Source organism: Protopterus annectens, chromosome 5.part1 (assembly GCF_019279795.1).
Source record: "Protopterus annectens isolate FY-2018-M chromosome 5.part1, PAN1.0, whole genome shotgun sequence".
In the NCBI taxonomy this organism is placed as follows: domain Eukaryota; kingdom Metazoa; phylum Chordata; order Ceratodontiformes; family Protopteridae; genus Protopterus; species Protopterus annectens.
In genome coordinates, this window is record NC_056736.1 from 705,295,303 (window position 1) to 705,318,604 (window position 23,302).

Here is a 23,302-nt window from a genome sequence, read left to right on the forward strand (position 1 = left end):
CTCTGCAAGAAGGGTTTCTGAATTGCAGGCCCTTATGGCGGTTGAACCTTTCTTAATTTTCCATAAGGATAGGGTATCTTTGCGTACTAATCCTTCCTTTATGCCTAAAGTGGTTTCTAGTGTGGCTTTAAACCAAACTATTCACTTGCCTACTTTTTATGCAAATCCCCAAAATAAAGGGGAAAAGATTTTGCACACTTTAGATGTACACAGGCAGTTGTGATATTATTTGAGCAGAACTAAAGGGTTCAGGCAGTCTCAGCAGTTATTTGTTTCTTTTGCTTTGAGTTCTCAGGGCAAGCCTGTGTCAAAACAAACTATTTCTAAGTGGATTGGGTTTTGCATTGCTTTCTGTTATTCCCATCATGGCAAGGAGATTTCAGCTGGGATTAGGCCTCATTCCACTAGGGCTACTGCCACTTCGACAGCCTTTTTAAGGGGGGTGGCAACTAAAGATATTTTGGAGGCAGCTACTTGGAGTTCAGTGCATACTTTCTCTAAGCATTATCACCTTCCACTTTACTCTAAATCTAGGGCTGGTTTTGCCACTGCTGTTTTACAGGGCATTTTGGCAGCTCCTGCTTCTTTATAGTTTTGCCATCCTCCCTTATCTCTGCTTTGGGATTCTACCCAAGTGTAAGGACTGCAGCAATGTGAGATGAAGAACATAGTACAGTTTTGTACCTACCATAAATGTAGATGTTCGAAGATCCACATTGCTGCAGTCCAATTTACCCTCCCTCCTTCCCCTCTGTAGTTAGAGGCGGTTGTGTGGGTTGGGTTGTATATATTGTGTATATTGTATATATTGTACATATTATTAGTGCTAGGGTGGTTGGTTGGTTGTTTGCTGTCTTTTGGTTTTGACCTTTCTTTGTAGGGTCTTCTGACATCTGGGGCAAGAAAAGACTGAGGATATGACGTCGGTCATGCACATTTGTACCCTGACGTCCTGATGTCAGTCTAATGCGCCTTGACCGACGTCAGCCTTATACTTTGATATTCGGGCCGACCGAGGACAGCGGACTACCCAAGTGTAAGGACTGCAGCAATGTGGATCTTCGAACATCTACATTTATGGTAGGTACAAAACTGTACTTTTTCAGCTTCTTCTGATTTCCCCATTTGCTGCCATGACAGCTGTCTAGTCTGTACTTTATTTCATGCCATGTTTCTTTAATTTTGCATTCCATTCCCTTTTCATTTGCTAAAATTCCTAGTCAGAGAGTGCTTGTAATGCCACATCATCTGCAAACAGCAGCTTTGCTGATCTGTCCCTTCTAGCCTGTGTGCTAATGTAGACCATCACCAGTATGAACTGCAGTGGGCTCAGACCTGAACCCTGATGCACATATACTCGTACTGGGAACCCCTTTGAGTCTGAGTGCTGTTCATACTTGTGTTATTGGATACTTGTATATAGGCTGCAATAATTTTGCCAATGTTTCCATGACTTCACACCATTTTAGGGCTACCCAAATCGTCTTTGATTTTGTTTTATCCATGTCTAATGATGCCCAGTTGGACTATATTTCTGTCTCTAGCTTCTTTTCTGCCTTACTGCAAACATTTGGTTGATTGCGCTACATCCTGATCTGAATCTGAACTGTTCACTTCCCATCTTAATGTAGTACTTTATGTATTTATCAGTCACCCCTGCAGCACTTTCCTGCACTGTGACAGGAGTTTGATACCACTGTTTTGCCCACAGTTGTGGATGTCCACCTTTGTTCTTTTGCATATTCTCCATTCATCTGGGATATTCTCTTCTCTACGTACTACTATGAGTACCTTCAGGAGCCATTTCTGTTGTGACTCGTCAAACGTCTTGCTCATGTGTGTTGTGACCTCGTGTGAGTTTGCAGCTTTCCCAACCTATTGTATAGATAGTAAGCACATTTCTGTGTGATCATGTGTGTCGTGACCTCATATGAGTCTGCAGCTTTCCCAACCTGTTGTATAGATAGTAAGCACATTTCTGTGTGATCATGTGTGTCATGACCTCATCTGAGTCTGCAGCTTTCCCAACCTGTTGTTTAGATAGTAAGCACATTTCTGTGTGATCATGTGTGTCATGACCTCATCTGAGTCTGCAGCTTTCCCAACCTGTTGTTTAGATAGTAAGCACATTTCTGTGTGATCATGTGTGTCATGACCTCATCTGAGTCTGCAGCTTTCCCAACCTGTTGTATAGATAGTAAGCACATTTCTGTGTGATCATGTGTGTCATGACCTCATCTGAGTCTGCAGCTTTCCCAACCTGTTGTTTAGATAGTAAGCACATTTCTGTGTGATCATGTGTGTCATGACCTCATCTGAGTCTGCAGCTTTCCCAACCTGTTGTATAGATAGTAAGCACATTTCTGTGTGATCATGTGTGTCATGACCTCATCTGAGTCTGCAGCTTTCCCAACCTGTTGTATAGACAGTAAGCACATTTCTGTGTTAAACATGAAAAACAATTCTTTGCTACCTTCTTTTTGATTACACCATCCCTATTGCATTGGATGGACAAACAGTCCTATTTCTCTCCTTAAAGGGCAGATCTAAAGTAATGAAAATGTGAAAACGCATTGTTTAAGCTTAATGTAAACAGTGTTCCAGTGTAAATCATCCACAATTTCTCCTTTTTTTTTCAGCATTTTCTGCAAAAGGCTTGGCGTGCCACACCAATTGCATTTACTAATGCCTATAAACTTGTACCATAGCCAGATGCATAACTGTACGATTGTACAGAGCACTAGTTATATTTTATGCATTATATTCTGAATTTAAATAAATGGAAGTAAATACTGTGGGAAGAAATAGCCAGGGAATTGTTATGGCTAGGCTTGTATAGGCCCTAGGGCCGATAGCCTAGTACCAACCTATGAACCTATGTGAAGTCTGCCCTATATAGAAAGCTCCACAGGAGCATTGAGGTAAATAAACAATCCAATTGCTGTTTCGTGGAACCACCAGATAAGCTCAGAGTAGTTTTACTTTTAAGGAGCCGCTTAATATTCAAACTCTGACAACAAACCTCTTGGAATACTGCCTGGGGAGTTTTCTCTTTCAACCTCTGGGATTCTGCATACGGAACAAGCCAGCTTGTCTTGAGGCATATCGGTGTGAAGGAAGTAATGGCAGTTTTCCTGGTTTTGAAACCTTCAAGCCAGTTTAAAAAAAACTGGACATGCACCTTATTACAGACAACACTACATTAATGTGTTACATAAACAAGCAGCGTAGAGCACATTCCCATCATCTTTTCAGACTTGCATTGTGGGCATAGGACATTGTAATCGGGTGTAGTGCCCACGGCATGTAATGTAGTCTGTCCCAGAAGAATGTCCTAGCAGAATACCTAAGCTGGGCAGTGGCACAAGCTCCATGAATAGATGTTGCTGAAGAATATTTTTCTGGACTTGGTTCAGTGGCAGAGTGCACCTGCAGTAGACCTTTGTTGCTTTTATGAGCCACAGACAGTTCAGGAAATTGTGCCCTAAAACACCTTGCAGGGAGACTTGGACAGGTCATGCATTCACCTTTAGTTGAGCAGGACTGATGTTCTTCATCTCACATTGCTGCAGTCCTTACATATGGGTAGTCCGCTGTCCTCGGTCGGCCCGAATACCAAAGTATTAGGCTGACGTCGGTCAAGGCGCTTAAAACTGACATCAGGACGTCAGGGTACAAAAGCGCATGACCGACGTCATTTCCTCAGTCCTTTTTGCCGCATGGTCCGATGCAGAAGCAGCGTTGCAGGTGCCGTTCGGCGTTCTGAAATTTTTCGAATTCGGAGTTTCAGACCGAATCCAAGTTGGCTAAGTACCCCGTTGGGGATTATTTTGTTTTTTTCTTGCCTCAGTGTTTTACGGATGTCAGAAAAAGTGAATGGCTGTATTTCTTGTGGGAAACAGATACCGCATAGGGATTATCATTCTTTGTGTATTCCTTGTTTGGGGCCTGAGCACGACGTTGTTGGGTGTCGCTTTTGTGCTAGGTTCAATAAACGCACTATTAAGCGAAGGTTGGATTGTGCTAGGCTGGTCTTTGGGAAGCGGTGCAATTATAATATGCCGTCGGATTCTCCGGCCGCTTCTGAAGCGCAAAGACAAAACAGTTAAACCCAGGCAAGATGAGTCGTCCGTTCCGGACGCCGGTTCTTTAGAGGCTTCAGTGGAACCGGTGGTTCCGACGGAGACTTCTCTGGAGTCTCAGGGAGAGACTTTGCAGGAGGTGGTCTCTCAGGAGGCAGGTCAGGCTGAAGGGGCTTCCCAAGTTACTGTACTCCCCTCCCTTCCTAGGGTGGTTAGGTCTTCTCCTTCTGTTTCCAAGGCTTCTCCCAGAGGCAGGCCAGTTTCAGCTTCTGTTGGTGTCACTCCTAGTTCAGCAGGGTCTGTGCCTAAGAAGCACATGCTTAAAATGGCAGAAGATTTAATTACTCTGATTAGAGGTTCTATGCCCCCTCCTGATAAGAGGCCTAGGGTGGAGCCAGAGTTGGGAAGTTTTGAGCAGGCTTCGGATATTTCAGAGTCTTCAGCTGAAGACTTGCAGGAGTATTCTCCTTATTCTGATTCTGATGCAGATGATTCCACTCCTTCTGCTTCTCTTCCAGAGGATTTTTCTTTTTCAGAGACACTTCATTCTATGAGGGAACATTTTAAGTGGGTAGGTCAGGACTTCTCTGATTCCAGGAAAAGGCTTAGGGAGTTTTTGCTGTTACCCCAGCATAGGCCCTTGGCTATACCTCCTGTTCTGGATGTTGTGGAAGATGTGTTTGCAGAGGCTTCACTTAATCCTGATTCTCTGCCTCCTGCTCCTGTTAAACCGGATAGGTATTACAGGGTGCCTGAGGCTCATAAATATCTTTATAAGAGTCCTAGGGCGGACCCAGAAACTATTAGTCAGGGACCTAAGGGTGTCAAGGCCTCTGTTGTAAAAAATCCGGTTCCTCTAGATAAAGAAGCCAGAGCTTTGGATAGATGGGGAAAGAAGGTCTATACATCTTCTACCTTAGCTATGAGGGCTTTGAATTGCCAGTTTCATATGTTGAAATATCAGAACTTTCTTCTTTCTCAATTGAAGTCTAAGGTGGATGCTCTGGCGGAAGGCATTGAGTGTAAAGAGTTGCAAGATTTGGTGCATGTCTCTGAACAAGTGGGTAAGCATTCATTACAGTGTGGTTTTGATGCTGTGCAGGCCTCGTCTAGGGTGGCTGCCACTGGCTCAGTTCTTCGCAGGCATGCCTGGTTAAAGGATCAGAATTTATCTGACCATGTTAAGACAAGGATTTTGGATGCTCCTTTGCAGTCTGATGTGTTGTTTGGTTCACCTGTGGAATCAGTCTTGAAGAAAATGGAAGACAAGGCTAAGTCTATGCAGGCTGTTAAGGATTTTTTGCAAGTTCAGCCTCCGAAGTTTAGTAGGAATTGGCCTGCTAAGGGGTGGACGTATCCTTCTTATGATTCTCAGTCTAGGGGTAGATCTAGACGTGGTAGGGGCAGAGCTCAGAGTTCTTTCAGGGACGTTCCTCCTCAGCAAAGACTAGAGGCTCGCAAACAAATTTCTCTACTACTTCAAATAGGGGCCATACAAACGGTTCCTCTGCCAGAAGTGGGCCTAGGATTTTATTCTCGCCTGTTTTTATTACCAAAGAAAGAAAACACGTGGCGACCAATTTTGGATTTATCCATCCTCAACACATATCTGGACATTCCCAAGTTCAAAATGTTAACGTTACAACAGCTTTTACCTCTGCTGGGCAAAGATCATTGGATGGTGACTCTGGACCTCAAAGAGGCTTACCTTCATGTTCCTATCAAGCCCAGTTGCAGGAAGTATCTGCGTTTTCGGGCTGGGACTTCACATTATCAGTTCTCTGCATTGCCCTTTGGCTTATCTACTGCGCCCAGAGTGTTCACGAAGGTTCTGGCTCCAGTGGTAGCTTTCTTCAGGCTGAGAGGAATACAGATCTATCCTTATTTGGACGATTGCCTGATACTGGCCCAAGAAAAGGACGAACTTCTTCATCATTTACAGTATGTGATGGCAGTGTTAAGATGCCTGGGGTATTCTGTGAACGAAATAAAGTCCAGTCTAGTACCCTCTCAGGATATGTGCTTTCTGGGTGTGAGACTGAATACAGCATCCCAGATGGCCTTTTTGACCCCGGACAAACAAAAGAATCTTTCTCTTTACTTCCACCAGTTGTCTCATCAGTCCAGGCTGACTGCAAGGACAGTCCTTCAAGCCTTGGGGTTCATGGCATCTTGTATTCTGGTACTTCCCAATGCCAAACTGCATATGAGGAAGCTACAATGGTATCTCAAGAATGTATGGACACAGCACTGCCAAGATTTGGACACTGTCATTCAAATAATACCTTGCATTCAAAAGGAATTTTTGTGGTGGGCTCAGGAATGTACCTAAACAAGGGACTCTCTGTGACCCGGCCAGAGGCGAGTCAGATTCTAACGACAGATGCCTCAGACAAAGCTTGGGGAGCTCATCTAAATGGAAAATGGATACAAGACACGTGGCCTGCCAGACTTCAACATCTACATATCAACTTAAAGGAGATGTTAGCAGTCCAATTTGCATTGATACCTTTCAAGGATTTACTTCTTCCAGGGCAGGTGTTGATTCAAACAGACAACACAACTGTCATGTGGTACATCAACAAGCAAGGGGGAACGCATTCTTATCCTCTGTGCAGACAAGCAATGATTTTGTGGGAGACTGCTCTCAGTTTACAGCTAAATCTTCAGGCAAGGTTTCTGCCAGGAGCACAGAACTCCTTAGCAGATGTGTTGAGCAGACAAATTATGGATCCCCACGAGTGGAAATTGGATCCTCATGTATTCCAGAGGTTGACAGTGTTATGGGGAACTCCAGACATAGATCTGTTCACTTCTCCACTAAATTACCAGCTGCCAAAGTTTTGCACAAAAAAGTTTCATCCCACAGCTTGGAAAGTGGATGCTCTCTCATTCAATTGGAGCAATCTTCACGTGTATGCCTTTCCACCTCTGCCTCTCCTCCCAAAGGTACTGCTGAAGGTCAGACAGGACAAGCCAAACATGATTTTAATAGCTCCAGATTGGCCTCGACAGCACTGGTACCCATTACTGAGAAGTCTGGTACAGGAGCCTCCATGGCCTTTGCCTTCGATTCCTCACCTGCTGTCTCAGGAGAACGGTCATTTACTCAATGTCAAACTTCATTCTCTACATCTGACAGCCTGGCATATTCTGGTTTAAACCCTGGAGGGTCTCAGCTTCCACAACAACTTTTGAATGTTATTTTGGAGGCCAGAAGGCCTAGTACAAGGAAAGTTTACGCAGATAAATGGAGGAGATTTTTATTTTGGAGTACAGCAAAGGCCTTTGATGTTTCTAAACCTAATTTAAGTGTGGCGCTTCAATACCTTACTGAGTTATTGTACAAAGGTTTGTCTTTTTCCTCTATAAAGGTTCATGCTGCAGCAATCTCTGCTCACTATGACTGTGACCCACCATTATTTTCTCAGCCTTTGTTTAAGCAATTCCTTAGAGGGGCAAAGAATATAAGACCCCCACGTAGAGCTCCTACTCCTGCTTGGGATCTCAATTTTGTGTTGGAGAAACTCACTCTACAACCTTTTGAGCCTGCAGCATCGGCAGAGTTGAAATATTTATCTTGGAAGACTGCTTTTTTGTTGGCCATTACCTCTGCGAGAAGGGTTTCTGAATTACAGGCCCTTATGGCAGTTGAGCCTTTCTTAATTTTCCACAAGGACAGGGTGTAAAGTGGTTTCTAGTGTGGCTTTAAACCAAACTATTCATTTGCCTACTTTTTATGCAAACCCCCAAAATAAAGGGGAAAAGATTTTGCATACTTTGGATATTCACAGACAGTTGCGATATTATTTGAGCAGAACTAAAGGGTTCAGGCAGTCTCAGCAGTTGTTTGTTTCTTTTGCTTTGGGTTCTCAGGGCAAACCTGTGTCAAAACAAACTATTTCTAAGTGGATTGGTTTTTGTATTGCTTTCTGTTATTCCCATCATGGTAAGGAGATTCCAGCTGGGATTAGGCCTCATTCCACTAGGGCTACTGCCACTTCTACAGCTTTTTCAAGGCTGGTGGCTACTAAAGATATTTTGGAAGCAGCTACTTGGAGTTCAGTGCATACTTTCTCTAAGCATTACCACCTTCCACTTTACTCTAAATCTAGGGCTGGATTTGCAACTGCAATTTTACAAGGCATGTTGGCAGCTCCTAATGCTTTATAGTTTTGCCATCCTCCCTTACCTCTGCTTTGGGATTCTACCCATATGTAAGGACTGCAGCAATGTGAGATGAAGAACATAGTACAGTTTTGTACCTACCATAAATGTAGATGTTAGAAGATCCACATTGCTGCAGTCCAATTTACCCTCCCTCCTTCCCCTCTGTTGTTGAAGGTGGTGGTGTGGTTTGTGTTGTACACATTGTAAATATGGTTAGTGCACGGGTGGTTGGTTGGGTGTTGCTGGTTTTTGGCTTTGGCCTGTCTTGTTAGGGCCTTCTGACATCTGGGGCAAGAAAAGACTGAGGAAATGACGTCGGTCATGCGCTTTTGTACCCTGACGTCCTGATGTCAGTTTTAAGCGCCTTGACCGACGTCAGCCTAATACTTTGGTATTCGGGCCGACCGAGGACAGCGGACTACCCATATGTAAGGACTGCAGCAATGTGGATCTTCGAACATCTACATTTATGGTAGGTACAAAACTGTACTTTTCTTTATGCTTACCCTCCTTTACTCCCTTTTCTATCCAGGAAGTTTCAAAACGTAAGCTAGAAGAGGACAAAAGCAATAGTGAATGCACCTTGACAAGGTGGCAGTGGACATGCCATTAACGCTGCACCTTTTGACTCGAAGCAAGGGGTCCTTGGTATACCCAAATTTACAGACCCTCAGACTTTCGGCATTGATAAGACATTAATAGACTCTGAGCACTGTTTCACCCCAGAGAACACACTGAAAATCTTGAGTGGAGCCAAGAGACTCCGCAATTGGAAATCCTGTCTAACTAAATGGAGCAGGTTTTCCCTTTCATGCCAAAGGTGGAATCAGGCCCTCAGCAAAGCAGGAGTGCCTTTAATTCTGCAATATCTGCTAGAACCCTGTCTCAGGGCTAGCTAACTCTTTAGTGAAACTGATATTTCAACCTTCATGTCTATGAACCCTCTGTCGAACTTTATACCAGAGGATTTAACTCAGGCTCAGTCATAAAGTGACAAAATTACAGTGTAAGTCTTTTATTTGACTGGCAGGTGTTGCTTTTATCTTCACATAAATGGGAAGAACGCATCTATGTGCCTGTTTTCCACTGCATGCCATCCTAGGTGTAGCACTTCGGCGTCTCTTAGGAATGTGCAGAATATTGGCATTTTTTATCCTTCATACAGGGAACTGCAGGAAGCATTAACAGTGTTTTTTTTCCTTGATCCAGGAAAATACTGTTCAGTGGTTTCTAAACAAATTTCATTGCAGAAGGTAGGCTGATGGATGTTCCAGAATTCGTTTTGCCTTCTGGTAACAAACAACTGGTATATTAACTGTTGAATTCCTAGGTATAGTGTAACATCCTTTATTTGACCCCCTTTTTACCACATTCCTAGATTATATTAACTGAGGTATTGTCTTTTGCACCAATTGTGCTAGTAGTAGTTCATAATAATTTGGTCATCCAGACATTTCACTTATGTGAATATCTATCTGAAGTTGTTAATCTTCTTCCTATTCATCAGTGATGGGTTTGGTTTTGAACCCTCTGAACCGAGTCGACCTTATACCAAGCTTGCGTGCACCAAAAACTCTCGAGCTAAGCTGCTACCCACAATGCCCTTCACTCAGTTACCTCCGATCTCGTTTGCCACGCAGCCATATAGCAGCGTTTCACCAAGCTCTCCAGCTAAGTGTTATATTTTTTCTAAATTTTATAAGTTTTTGTGGATTTTTCCTGTTCGCTTGCCAATTTCTTGTATCTTTACCACACTCAGCTCTACCCACAGGTATTTCCTTTCGTACCATTGTTGGTATTGGCCCTTCTACCCTTGTGGTATTCCCAGTACCATTGTTGGTATTTCCTTCTTTCCTTCACTTTCTTCTGTTTTTGTGTGAGTGTGTCCTATTATGTTTGAGATGAAAAGGACTACGGGGTTTAAACACTGCTGCTCTTGCAGTGGTAAACTCCCGAATAGTGACCTTCATGAAGAGTGGGTGTATTGTTTGGGGGTTCCACATTTATCGGCAAAACCCCCATGTGATATTTGTGCCAGCTTCGGTCAGCGGAAGCTGAATGAGCTACTAAATAAATTGATCCTTAAGGGCCTGCTTCCTTCGTTTTTTTCGGAGGCTATTTCTGCGTCTGAGGTCTCATCCCCTCCTTCTGTGGACAACAAACGTCCTGGTTCAGACCCCACTTTACCGTCCGGTGATAGGGGCAAAAGCCATAAGCACAAGGCCCAAACGATTTCCACTGAGCACCGTACTGCCTCCTCAGTTCCAACCACCTTGACTCAGAGTTTGGCTCCAGTGATTCATACCGAGGTCGGCTCATCTGCGCCTGCTCCGACTATAGCACTAACTGCAGCCTCGGTTCCGATCAGTTTGTCTGCCTCCATCTCTGCACCGACATCCCCCATCTCCATCCCGTCTGTTCCGACAACAACTTTGGAGCCGTTATTGACCTCTACCTCAGCTGTGATCATGGCTCTGAGCCTGTTCTCGGCTCCGATCATTCCTTTGTTGCCAGTTTCCAAATTTGAATAGTCGGTGCCATTCTTTGTTACACCACGAACCCAGTACTCTACGTCTGCAGATTCATTTGCCGGACAAGCCTTCAGTCCCTTTTTGGACTGGCCTGATTCTCTCTCAGGGGCATTGGTAAGGTCGACCAGGAGCCTTTCAGAATTGGATGTGGTGTGCCTTTTTGATCAGCTGCTGACCGCCAGGGGAATTATACATTTTCCTAGACCCCATCCCACTCTGGGCTTTGGGTCTATTACACTGGTGACCCCCTACATACTCTCTTCCTTTGGATCCCTCTGTTCCGAGGCTCATATACCCGACTTCTACGAGAGGACCCCTTTCCTTGGTGCTGACAACGACAGCGTCTGAGGCTCCAAGGCCCCTTTTGGTGTTGGTTCTGTTGGGACCCACCCTTCCTCGGTCTCATGCTTGCGGGATGGAATCCTTGTTTCTGGCCACGGTTCCGACTGTATTGCTGATTCCGTCTTTGGGTCCGAGGGTGACTCCTGCCCCGAGTTTGCTTGAGGCTCCGTCCCCGGGGACGGACCATGTGGAGTGGGGTGTTACCCCAGTTCCAACATTGTCTTCTTCGGTTCCGGACTCCCATTCCTCTTCAGGCGGACCTGCTTTCCGGGTTATGGAGAGGGTGCTTGCTTCTAGCAATCCTCCTACGTCGGTCATCCCACCAGTTCCCTCTGAGCTGCCGCTGTCAAAGGCCACCCCCCCCAGGACTCAGAGAGCACAAGGCCCAGGAAATCCCTGTTCAGGGTGTTTTCATTTGAGTCCTCTTCGGATGCCCCCACTGAAGAATCCCTTGGAAACAGGTGTGTAAGAGGAAACACATAGACTCCCCAAAGGAGTCCCTCACAGAAGATACGGATTACAATGATGGGGAAGGATCCCCACGGTCACCCCCTGATGATGTCTAATTTGGAGACATCCTGGAAATCTTGAAACAGAGGGGTGACTGGAAGTCCTCTAACCCTTCCTCGGAGGAATCCGTATTCCTGCATGCCTTCTGCTCTTGGCCCTCTACTTCTTGGGTGACGCCCCCTGCCGATGAGTTGGTCAAGCCTATTGTGCAGCGGGCGTGGAAGAACCCTGACACCGTTGAGGCCATCCCTAGGAGATCAGATAAAATACTCTCCCCTCCAGAGGATGAACCCGTTGGTCTAGAGGTTTGCCAGTAGACGCTATGGTGGTAGCGGCAGCCACGAAAAAGGACCTTGCGGAAGAAAGTCCCACTGTTCACCCACCCAATAGAGGGTCCCGGGCAGTGGACAGGTTGGGGAAGCGAGTTTTTGCATCGGCGACCTTTACAGTTAGGTCTCTGAACTTTTTGGCACATTTTACGTGGCTCCAGAGAGATCTCCTCACCGAACTCTCTGAAACCCTCGTGGGTCAAGTTTCGGACGGGGCACGTGATAAAGTTGCTTCCCAACTTGTCACCCTAGAGTCAGTATCCAATTTGTCCTTGAGGTTGCTGTCCCATGCAACCGAAGGAGCGGCTAGAGCTGCGGATGCAGGCGTAGTCATGAGACGCCATGCCTGGATGCGCATTTGTGACCTCGCAGACCAAGTCTTCCTTTTTAAATGCCTGTATTGAACCATCAGCTCTGTTCGGTGCAAAGGTCAAGATACATTAGCCAGGTGCGAGCAGGACGGGAAGACCTTATCTGCTGTGGGCCTACGCTTTTCCAAACCTCACCGTTCCTTTTCCAGGAACCAGAGAAGGGGAAAGATGTGGCACAAGGAGTCTTGAGGCCCTTTCCGTGACGCATGTTGTGAGGACTCCCCCAGAGGCAGAAGGGGTTCCAATAATGGAAGATGCCCCTTTCACGGCAGAGGGGGTCCCCGGAATCAGGACTGCAGAGATTCCTTCTCGGGAAGACCGTAACAGCGCTCCTGAAGCTCTGCCCAATTACTTTCTTCTGGAAGCGATCGGGACGTGTTTCTCTCTGCACCAAGCTACCTGACTCTCTCTTACAAACTATCGGTTGGGTGCAGAGAATCATTATCAGAGGCTATCACATTCCCCTAATAAGACCTCCGACATCCCTTTCTGATGTTCCACCCAGTCAAAGGGAGGAGGCAGCTTCCAAGATACGAAAGCTATGTCAAAAATGAATCCTCCAACAGGTCCCCCCAGACTGGTGTGGATCAGGGTTCCACTCAAGATTCTTTTTGGTGTCAAAGAAGACCGGGAACTGGAGGCCCATTTTGGATCTCAGCCACAAGTTCTGCATGGTCATGATTCAATCCATCCATCCCTTTCTGCGGTAGGGTGTGTGCTTGTGCTCATTAGAGCTCAGTGATGCGTATTACCACATCAAGATGGAAAAACGCTCCAGGAGTCTCCTTCGCTTCAGACTGGGAGCCAATCACTACCAATTCAGTGCCTTGCCATTCAGTCTCTCGACGGCCCCCAGAGTGTTCACGAAATCCTAGCAGTGGTCACAGCTCATCTTAGACTTCAGGGATTCCAGGTGTTTCTGTATCTAGACATTTGGCTCCTCTCTGCCCCCACCAAGCGCCTTCTGGTTAGGGCCTTCCACTACACTCTAGTACTAGCAGAGTTGCTGGGCATCACCATCCACTGAGAAAAATCCAACCTTCAGCCCTCACAACAATTTGAATTCATAGGGGCAATATTCAACAGTCAGTCAAGTCTTGTCTCTCTTCCTCCTCACAGGCTTCAGAGATTTAAGGGCACAAGTTCAAGTGATACTCTGTCAAAGAAAGATGTCTGCAAGCGAAGTTCTCCTGGCTCTGGGGTCTATGGCTGCAGCCATCCCAATTGTTCCCCTAGCCAGATTACACGTGAGATTGCTACAATGGCTTCTTCAGTCCCAGTGGATATCCAATCTTTAGCCCCTGAGCTTACAGATCCTCATCACCAACACCTGCAAACAAGATCTCCTCTGGTGGATGAGTACAAACGAAAATCTTTGGTGTTGCCCCTTCCAGGATCACCAACCCAGCGCCACGGTGACCACGGACGCTTCCCTGATGGGGGGGGCACTTCCAGGGAAAGTCAGTCCAGGGTACGTGGTCCAGTATAGAGGTCAACGTGCATATCAAGGTCCTGGAGGTAAGAGCGGTGCTATTGGCATTGCAAGCTTTCCACTTGCTCCTTCCTTCCGGAACGATTGCTATCCAGTCGGACAACATGCCCATTGTCTAGTACATAAACAGGGTGGGACCAAATCCTACCCCTTCTATCACGAAGCCATGAGAATCTGGCAGTGGGCGATAGCTTCCAACCGCTTTCTGATCGCAACGCATGTCCTGGGGAGCTCCAACATGATTGCAGACAGACTAAACAGATGCATCCTCCATCCTCACGACTGGTCTGTCAGTCCGAGTGTGACAGCAGAAATCTTCAGCCATTGGGGCCAGCCATGCTGTGATCTTTTCGCCTCCCCCTCAAACACAAGCAGCAGCTACTTTTCCCTCTTCCCCCTCACGGGGAGTCACCGAGAGACACTTTGATTCATGATTGGCCCACGAGTCTCCTTTATGCTTATCCTGCAATTCCCCTGATTCCTCTTTTTCTAAAGAAAGCTATTCAGTTGAGAAGCAAAGTGATCCTCATTGCCCCATTCTGGCCTCATCAAGTGTGGTTTTCCTTCCTCCGACCTAATCTGTTACAACCTCCTTGGATCCTAGACACTCGTCAGGACCTCAGATCTCACCCACAAGGGCTGACTCCTCCAAATCTGTCCACTCTGAAGCTGATTGCGTGGTTTCTCCACTTCTGTTAGTTGCCAGACAAGGAACCCTTTCTTCCGTTCGTGATATTATCCTGGCCTCACATAAACCATCCACCAAAAAACTTTACAGGGACAAATGAAAAAATTCTCTATTTGGTCACATAATCGGAAGCTAGATCCGTTCTCAGCTCCTGTAGCTACTATTCTTCATTATCTTGCGGAGCTGTTCGATAATGGTGCATCAGCTTCCACCATTCGAGTCCATTTAGCAGCTGTTTCCAGCTTCCATAATGGGTCAGATGGAGTTCCACTTATTTCCACCCAACTTTGCAAGACCTTCCTCAAGGGAATATTCCACAGCAGACCACCCATCAGGCAGCCGGTGGAAGCATGGAATCTCTCCTGGGATGTTCATCGTGCATACAGCTGCAGTAATCACAGATGGGTTTTCTGCCGTCAGGCGGGTCCTCGGTCGGCCGAATTCCAAAGTCTAGGTCCGGCGTCGGTTGTTGTCGCTTTCTTTCCTGACGTCAGTGAGGCAGGGATATATAAGACACAGCCGACGCCATTTTCTTCAGTCTTTTTTGCCGCGCGGTACCCGAAGCAGAAGCAGTTCACAAGTGCCGGTCGGCCAGCTCCTGAATTTACGAAAAATTGGAACCGAAGTCTTCATTAAAGCTAAGTACCCCGTTGGGGAAACTTTTCTTGCCTCAGACCGATGTCAGAAAAAGTTAACAATTGTATTTCTTGTGGGAAGCAAATACTGCATAAGGATTTCCATTCCCTCTGCATACCTTGTTTAGGCCCAGACCATGACGTCTCGGGCTGTCGCTTTTGCGCTACTTTCAATAAACGCACTATTAAGCGTCGGGCGGAGTTCGCCCAACACTTTTTTGGTAAAGCCTTTGATTATAAAATGTCGTCGGAGACTCCGACTACAGTTTTGTCCAAAAAACGCAAGGACAAGGACCGACACGCGAGGTCCGCGGTCCCCACCGACACCACGCCAAAACCAGCTACACGTGGTCCGGTTCTCAGCGAGATGCCTATGCAGTCCCTGACTACCGACGACACTTCTTTGGCGGTGTCTTCTGTAACCGAGACCGCAGGTACCTCGGCCCATACCCAGACTACAACCACCGAAGCCACTGTGAGCGTTGAGCCTCCTAATGTGGACAGGTCCACTTCCACCCATGGTGTCTTTAGACCCTCATCTTCCTTTTCCATTAAGGCCTTTACTAAGTCCAAATCAGCCAGGCATCCCAAGAGGCCTGTTGCACAGGGCCCATCTCCAGGCCCCATGGCTAAAAAGCAGATGCTTAAAATGGCTGCGAATTTAATTACTCTTATCAGGGGTTCCCAACCCCCTCCAAACAAGAGACCCAGAGTGGAGGAAGATTCTCCCTCTTCTGATCAGGGCTCCATTTTTTCAGAACATTCTGATGTAGAGGACTCTTACTCCCCTTTTGAAGATTCTGATGCAGAGCAGTCCATTCCTTCTGTATCTCCTCCTGAGGATTTTTCTTTTGGGGAAACCTTGCACACCTTGAGGGAACACTTCCATTGGGAAGGCCAAGACTTTTCTGATTCCAAGAAAAGACTTGGGGAATTTCTTTTGTTACCTCAACACAGACCTCTGGCGATACCTCCTGTCTTAGACATACTTGATGTTTATTCGGAGGCTTGCCTTAATCCGGATTCCCTGCCTCCTGCCCCAGTCAAGCCTGATAGGTACTACAGAGTTCCTAACTCTCACCAATTTCTTTACAAAAGCCATAATGCTGACCCTGAAACCATTTCTCAAGGCCCCAAGGGAATGAAGGCCTCTACTGCTAAGAATCCACTACCTTCCGAAAGAGAGTCAAGATCCTTAGAAAGGTGGGGAAAAAAGGTATATACCTCGGCCACCCTAGCCATGAGGGCCTTAAATTGTCAGTTTCATATGCTTAAATATCAGCAGTTTCTGTTATCACAATTAAGAAATAAAATGTCTCAACCTGAACAATCAGATTTGAAGGAGTTGCAGGATATGATGCATAGTGCAGAACAAGTGGGTAAACACACCTTACAATGTGGTTATGATGCCCTAGAGGCCTCAAGTAGAGCTGCTGTTACAGGATCAGTCATTCGTAGACATGCCTGGCTTAGGGAACAAATCTTGCCTGATCATGTGAAAGCTAAACTTCTAGATGCTCCTTTACAAAAGGATGTGCTATTTGGTACTAATGCTGAGGAGATATTACGGAAAATGGAAGAAAAAGCCAAATCTATGCAAACTGTTGAAGCTTTTCTACAGGTTCAACCACCACGTTTTAGCAGAAATTGGCCTTCTAAAAACTGGTCCTTTCCAGCCACGGACAAGCCCCAAAGAGGTAGATACAGGCGCACAAGGGGCAGAGGACAATCACAAGGATCATATAGAGGCAGGCAATGGCAAACTCCAGCACCAAGAGGTGGCGAAGACGGTGCACAACAATACAGGAAACAAACCCAATGACTTCCTCCTTTCCATGCCAAGCAAGTCTCAGCTGGCAGCACCCTTGGGAGGAAAGCTGGCATTATTTACAAGAAATTGGCATATTGTCACAACAGACAAATGGATCCTGGACGTTATAAACAGAGGCTACAGATTTCATTTTCACACTCTTCCAAAAATGAGAGGCATGCCAAACCTGCCACACAATCAAAGGGCAGAGGCACAACTACAAATTTCAAGGCTCATAGACATGAAAGCTATTCAAGAGGTACCTACTCACGAACAAGGTCAAGGTTTTTATTCCAGGCTATTTCTGGTACCAAGGAAAGGAACCGACTGGAGACCCATTTTGGACTTATCCATCCTAAACACATTCTTACTGCACCAAAATTCAAGATGCTCACATTACAGCAGCTTCTTCCCATGCTGGGCAAGGAGTTTTGGCTGGTAACATTGGACCTCAAGGAGGCATACCTGCATGCCCCCAATCAGACAAAGCTGCAGAAGATACCTCAGATTTCTTGCAGGTTCAATCCACTATCAATTCTCTGCATTGCCCTTTGGCTTATCTATTGCGCCCAGAGTATTCACGAAATGCCTGGCATCAGTAATTGCCTACTGCAGACTTCAAGGGATTCAAATTTACCCTTATTTGGACGACTGCCTGATCCAAGCGGACAGCAAGCACATACTTCTGGAACATCTGGCTTAATTAACACGGTTACTGCATTCTCTGGGATACACAATCAACAAAGAGAAATCCAGGCTAACACCATCTCAGAAAATAACTTTCCTGGGTGCCAACTTGGACACAAACACCCAGATGGCCTATCTTACGCCAGAAAAACAGGGGCAACTAACTCAGTACTTCAAAATACTAGCAAATTGTACCAGGCTTACTGCAAGGAAAATCCTGCAGGTTCTGGGCTTCATGGCATCTTGCATTCTTTTAATCCCATGTGCAAAGTTGCATATGAGGAAACTTCATTGGTACCTAAAAAACCTATGGTTTCAACACAGCCACAGTTTGGAAACAATAATACCAATAATTCCATGTTTGCAAAAGGAATTTCTATGGTGGGCCCAAGCATGTCAAACAAACACAGGTCTCCCATTCTGCAAGCCTCAAGCAAATCAAGTCATCACAACAGACGCCTCAGATTACGCCTGGGGGGGCGCACATGACAGACAGGTGCATTCAGGGCAAATGGTCCCAAAAGGAAAAGCACCTTCACATCAATCAAAAAGAAATGCTAGCAGTGATAAATGCAATTACAGCTTTCAAGGACCTCCTGCATCCAGGACAATTATTGATAAGAACAGACAACACCACAGTAATGTGGTACATAAACAAACAAGGAGGAACACATTCATACCCCCTGTGCAGACTAGCCATGACACTTTGGAACTTGGCTCTGGAATGGCAAATCAAACTTCAGGCACAGTACTTGCCAGGTTTGGAAAACACGCTGGCAGACAATCTAAGCAGAAATATGACAGATCCACACGAATGGAAGTTGCATCCTCAAGTGTTTACAAAGATAATCCAAGCATTGGGGAGGCCAGACATAGATCTCTTCGCCTCCCACAGGAATCATCAATTGGAAAAGTTTTGTTCAAGGACCTTTCATCCAAAGGCCTGGTGAGTGGACGCAGTTGGACAGCATGGACAGTTTACGCTTTCCCACCTCTGCCTCTTCTGCCCAAAGTGCTCTTGAAAGCAAGAGCAGACAGACCGAAGATGATTCTGATTGCTCCAGACTGGCCAAGGCAACACTGGTACCCAATCCTGAGGAGCCTAACACATACTCCTCCCTGGTCCCTACCTCTAATGCCTCTTCTGCTGACTCAGCACAGCTACAAAACTCTTCACAGTCAGCTGAAAACACTCAGTCTCACTGCATGGAAAATTCCTTAACACCACAACAGACCCTACTCCCCAAAGAGGTGCAGGATGTCATTTTGGAGGCCAGAAGGCCATCTACTAGAAAGGCTTACTCCGCAAAATGGAAACGGTTTTGCTCTTGGAATGAGAAAAAAGGCCAGGACCCTAGAAAACTGAATTTGCCTTGGGTATTACAGTATCTAGCTGAGCTGCTGAACAGTGGACTTTCATTTTCCTCCATAAAAATCCATGCCTCGGCCATTTCTGCAGAATTCAACACGGATCCACCCTTATTCTCTCACCCACTCTTAAGACAGTTCCTCAGAGGGGCTAAGAATATAAGACCACCAAGGAAACAACCAATACCAGCCTGGGATCCTAATTATATTCTAGAAAAATTAACATTGCCTCCCTTTGAACCAGCTGCCTCAACAGATTTGCAATATTTGTCCTGGAAAACAGCTTTCCTTCTGGCCATTACCTCAGCTCGTAGGGTTTCGAACTACAAGCCCTCATGGCTGTGCAGCCCTTTCTCATCTTCCATCAGGACAGGGTTTCCTTGAACCAACCCGTCATTTATGCCTAAAGTGGTATCCAGGGTAGCTTTAAATCAAGCCATACACTTACCTACCTTTTACCCCAATCCTCAAAACAAAGGGGAAAGGCTGCTACACTCCTTAGACATCCATAGACAGCTACGTTATTATTTGGACAGAACAAAGCCCTTCAGGAAATCAGAACAACTTTTTGTGTCGTATGCTGTAGGAGCTCAAGGGAAGCCAGTTACCAAACAGACAATTTCAAAATGGGTAGGCCACTGCATACGGTTTTGTTACTCCTATCATGGAAAATCTGTCCCTACAGGCATCAGATCCCACTCCACCAGGGCCACAGCTACCTCTACAGCCTTCCTCAGAGGAGTTCCTACCAAAGATATTTTGGAGGCAGCCACTTGGAGTTCTGTGCATACCTTCACAAAACACTACCACCTGCCTTTATATTCCAAAACTAGAGCAGGCTTTGCCACTGCTGTGTTGCAGGGCATTCTGGCTCATCCCAGTTCCACCTAGTGCCTACCACCCTGTGCGTAGCTTTGGGATTCTACCCATCTGTGATTACTGCAGCTGTATGCACGATGAACATAGTACAGTTTTGTACCTACCATAAATGTAGATGTTCAAGTGCTAATACAGCTGCAGGACAGTTTTCACTCCCTCCTTCCCCTCTTGGTAAAGGCCTAGGGCCTAACCCCTCTTCATACAACCTGATTGGGTTATCCTTCTATGGTATATTTGCTTGCAACTACTGATTTTTGATTATATTGCATTGCATGTATATATAAATGTAATTTATGTATTGCCTTCCTTCTGGGGGCAGCTGACATCTGGGGCAAGAAAGACTGAAGAAAATGGCGTCGGCTGTGTCTTATATACCCCTGCCTCACTGACGTCAGGAAAGAAAGCGACAACAACCGACGCCGGACCTAGACTTTGGAATTCGGCCGACCGAGGACCCGCCTGACGGCAGAAAACCCATCTGTGATTACTGCAGCTGTATTAGCACTCGAACATCTACATTTATGGTAGGTACAAAACTGTACTTTCTCCAGTCTCTCTCTACTCCCTTTTGAGCCTGCGGCAACATGTGATCTAAAATTCCTGTCATAGAAATCCTTATTTCTGGTGGCAGTCACTTCAACCAGACGAATATCTGAGTTGTAAACCTTATGTATCAAGAGCCCTTATCTGATCTCCCATAAGGACAGAGTATCACTTCGTACTAATCCATCCTTTCTTCCCAAGATGGTTTCCAACTTTTCTATTAATCAATCCATTGAGCTCCCTGTATTCTTTCCAAATTATTCAAACAAGGGAGAATACTGCCTACATTCGTTGGATGTTCATAGACAATTACGTTTCTACCTGGACAGAACTAAGTCCTTTCGCAAGTTGGACCAACTTTTCATTTCCTTTGCGGGCCCTAGAATGGGAGGTGCAGTATCGAAAGTTACCTTGTCAAAATGGCTCAGAGATTGCATTAGCTTTTCATATTCGCTTACGAATGAATCTAAGCCTGGTCAAATCAAAGCTCACTCAACTAGAGCTAATACAGCATTGGTTGCCTTCCACTCTAGGGCCTCCATGGATGACATCTGTGCCGCTGCTATTAGGGCTAAACCCCATACCTTTATCAAGCATTACAAATTGGATCTGATCTCCAGGGGAAGAGCGGACTTTGGTTCAATGGTTCTCAGGAATGTTCTTCCATAAGGGCCACCCAGGTTCTCCAAGTAGCTTGGGATTCTGTCCCATCAGTGATGAATAGGAAGATTAACAACTTCAGATAAAGAAGTTATGTCTTACCATAATGTTCCATCTGAGTTGTTGATCTTCTTCCAGTCATTACACCCTCCCACCAACCCCCCACCAAAGGCTCCTGGCGGATCTTCTGTGTCTTTCTGGTTCTTTTATATGTTGCATGTAAACTCGATCTGAGGTAACTGAGTGAAGGGCATTGTGGGTACAGCTTAGCTCGAGAGGTTTTGGTGCACACAAGCTTGGCATAAGGCCGACTCAGTTCCGAGGGCTAGGAACCAAACCCATCAGTGATGACTGGAAGAAGATCAACAACTCAGATGGAACGTTATGGTAAGACATAACTTCTTTTTTTTCCTCAAACGATTTGGATAAATGGGATTGACTGCTTTTCTGTTTGTAGTTTTGTTCATGCTTTCATTCAGCACTCTAGTATGAGCACTCTGTATAAACTGAAAACAGAATCTGTCAAGCCTACTTATCGGCAGTCCTATAGATGTAGCCCAACAGTGTATGTTTGAAGAGTGTGGTTCTTGCTCACAAATATAGCATAGCAGATCATGGAGAGTGTGTTCCTAAAGTATTCCTGCTTTCATTTTCAGTGGTGGTTTGCTGTGTGGGTTCTTTCTTCTTTCTTGTATGTAGTCTGCCTTCTCTTTTATCTTAATTTTTGGCAGATTTAAAGTCTCTGGTATGGGGAAACGTCGTGAGTCAGGTTGGCTGCTGCATTAGACCCTGTGGTCTTGACCGTGGAACCAGTGGTCCTGAGATAGGTATCCATGCTGAAGAGGTGCAGTACCATCCAGTTTGTGGAATGACTTTAGACCTGCTTCACATCCTGATCTCCAGAGTTGAAGCGTGTGTGTGTGTGTGTGTGTGTGTGTGTGTGTGTGTGTGTGTGTGTGTGTGTGTGTGTGTGTGTGTGTGTGTGTGTGTGTGTGTGTGTGTGTGTGGATGTTCCATAATTTGGGTGAGAGTGTTCTTGGGTGTCTTTTGTTCATATAGTGTCTAGGAAAGGGAGGAAAACAAGAAAATTAGGAACAGGTGCTGCTTTTGGCATCATCCATGTTCATGCAACAATGTAGTCCATTCCTCTTTCCCCAGTGAGCAGACTTCCCTAGCCTGCACAAGATACCTACCGACAGCTTCTTTGACCGCATTCTAAAGGGAAGTTATGGCGAACACAAAGTCCATAGTCTCCTTATTGAGAAGTCCCTACTTTAGGAAGCTCACAAAGGACTGCTTGGCTTTGTGGGAATTGCAGAGACATTGTTGGGTAGTGCTGTGTGGTGTGACGGGGGGGAGGGGTCTGATGCACTGCTTGAAGGACATTTTGGAGGAGAAGGAGTCCTATCAATTTAAAATAAGTGATTCCTACATGACTTGTGTTCACAGTGCTTTGTTTTTTTTTCAGCCAGTTTGTGGTTATGCAGGTGTAGCTTTTGCATGGCAGAGTACTGAACAGTTTTTGCATACGTATAAAAGAATGCTTGCATCTGACACCAGAAATTCAAATGAGTATATATTACTTGTGTACAGATTCTGAAACCATTCGATTACCGTACGAGGAAGAAGAATTGCTGGAATATTTGGATGCAGAGGAGTTGCCTCCCGTTCTTGTGGATCTCTTGGATAAGTCTCAGGTAAGTGATATTTAAGGTGGTATGAAGCACAAAAACTAAATTCTGCCTCATTGGATGTGTAAGAGTCTGTGTAGAAATTGTGCATGTGTAAATGATCAGTTACTGCGAACTGAAAGTAAAGGGCTGTGACTCATCTAGCGTAAGATGGTGCATTTTTCAAAGCAGTCTTGACTTGTGGGGGCTTCATAGACATTCACTGCACAGCTGTGCAATGCTTGTGCAATAAAGTGACACAGTGCAGCCCAAGTTATATTAATTATTAGTACATGGACCCAGTAGCACATCTGAACAGTCATCACTCCCTGCTCATCTCTGATATTCTGATTAGCAGTGCTACAGTGGAGCAAATGTGAGAAGTTGTGCAGCTTTCATGGTGAACAAAAGGTCAGAGCAATGATTACTTATGAAGTACGTGTACTCCTTTGTAGCGTACCTAGGACTGAACTTGCACTGCATCAAATTATATGAAGCTTTGAACAGAAATCTAAATTGTGGGTTATCAGTGTAT

General features: G+C 45.6%; 1 protein-coding gene across 9 annotated transcripts in view; it reads left to right on the forward strand.

Moving 5' to 3' along the window:
- Positions 1-23,302, forward strand: part of SUPT20H (SPT20 homolog, SAGA complex component) — a 991,190-nt gene that overhangs the window by 232,848 nt on the left and 735,040 nt on the right. For all 9 annotated transcript variants that reach the window (XM_044073324.1, XM_044073326.1, XM_044073328.1 and 6 more), the window contains one exon: positions 22,691-22,794. In XM_044073324.1, coding sequence (XP_043929259.1) covers positions 22,691-22,794 — 104 coding nt within the window. The remainder of the gene's footprint in view (positions 1-22,690; positions 22,795-23,302) is intronic.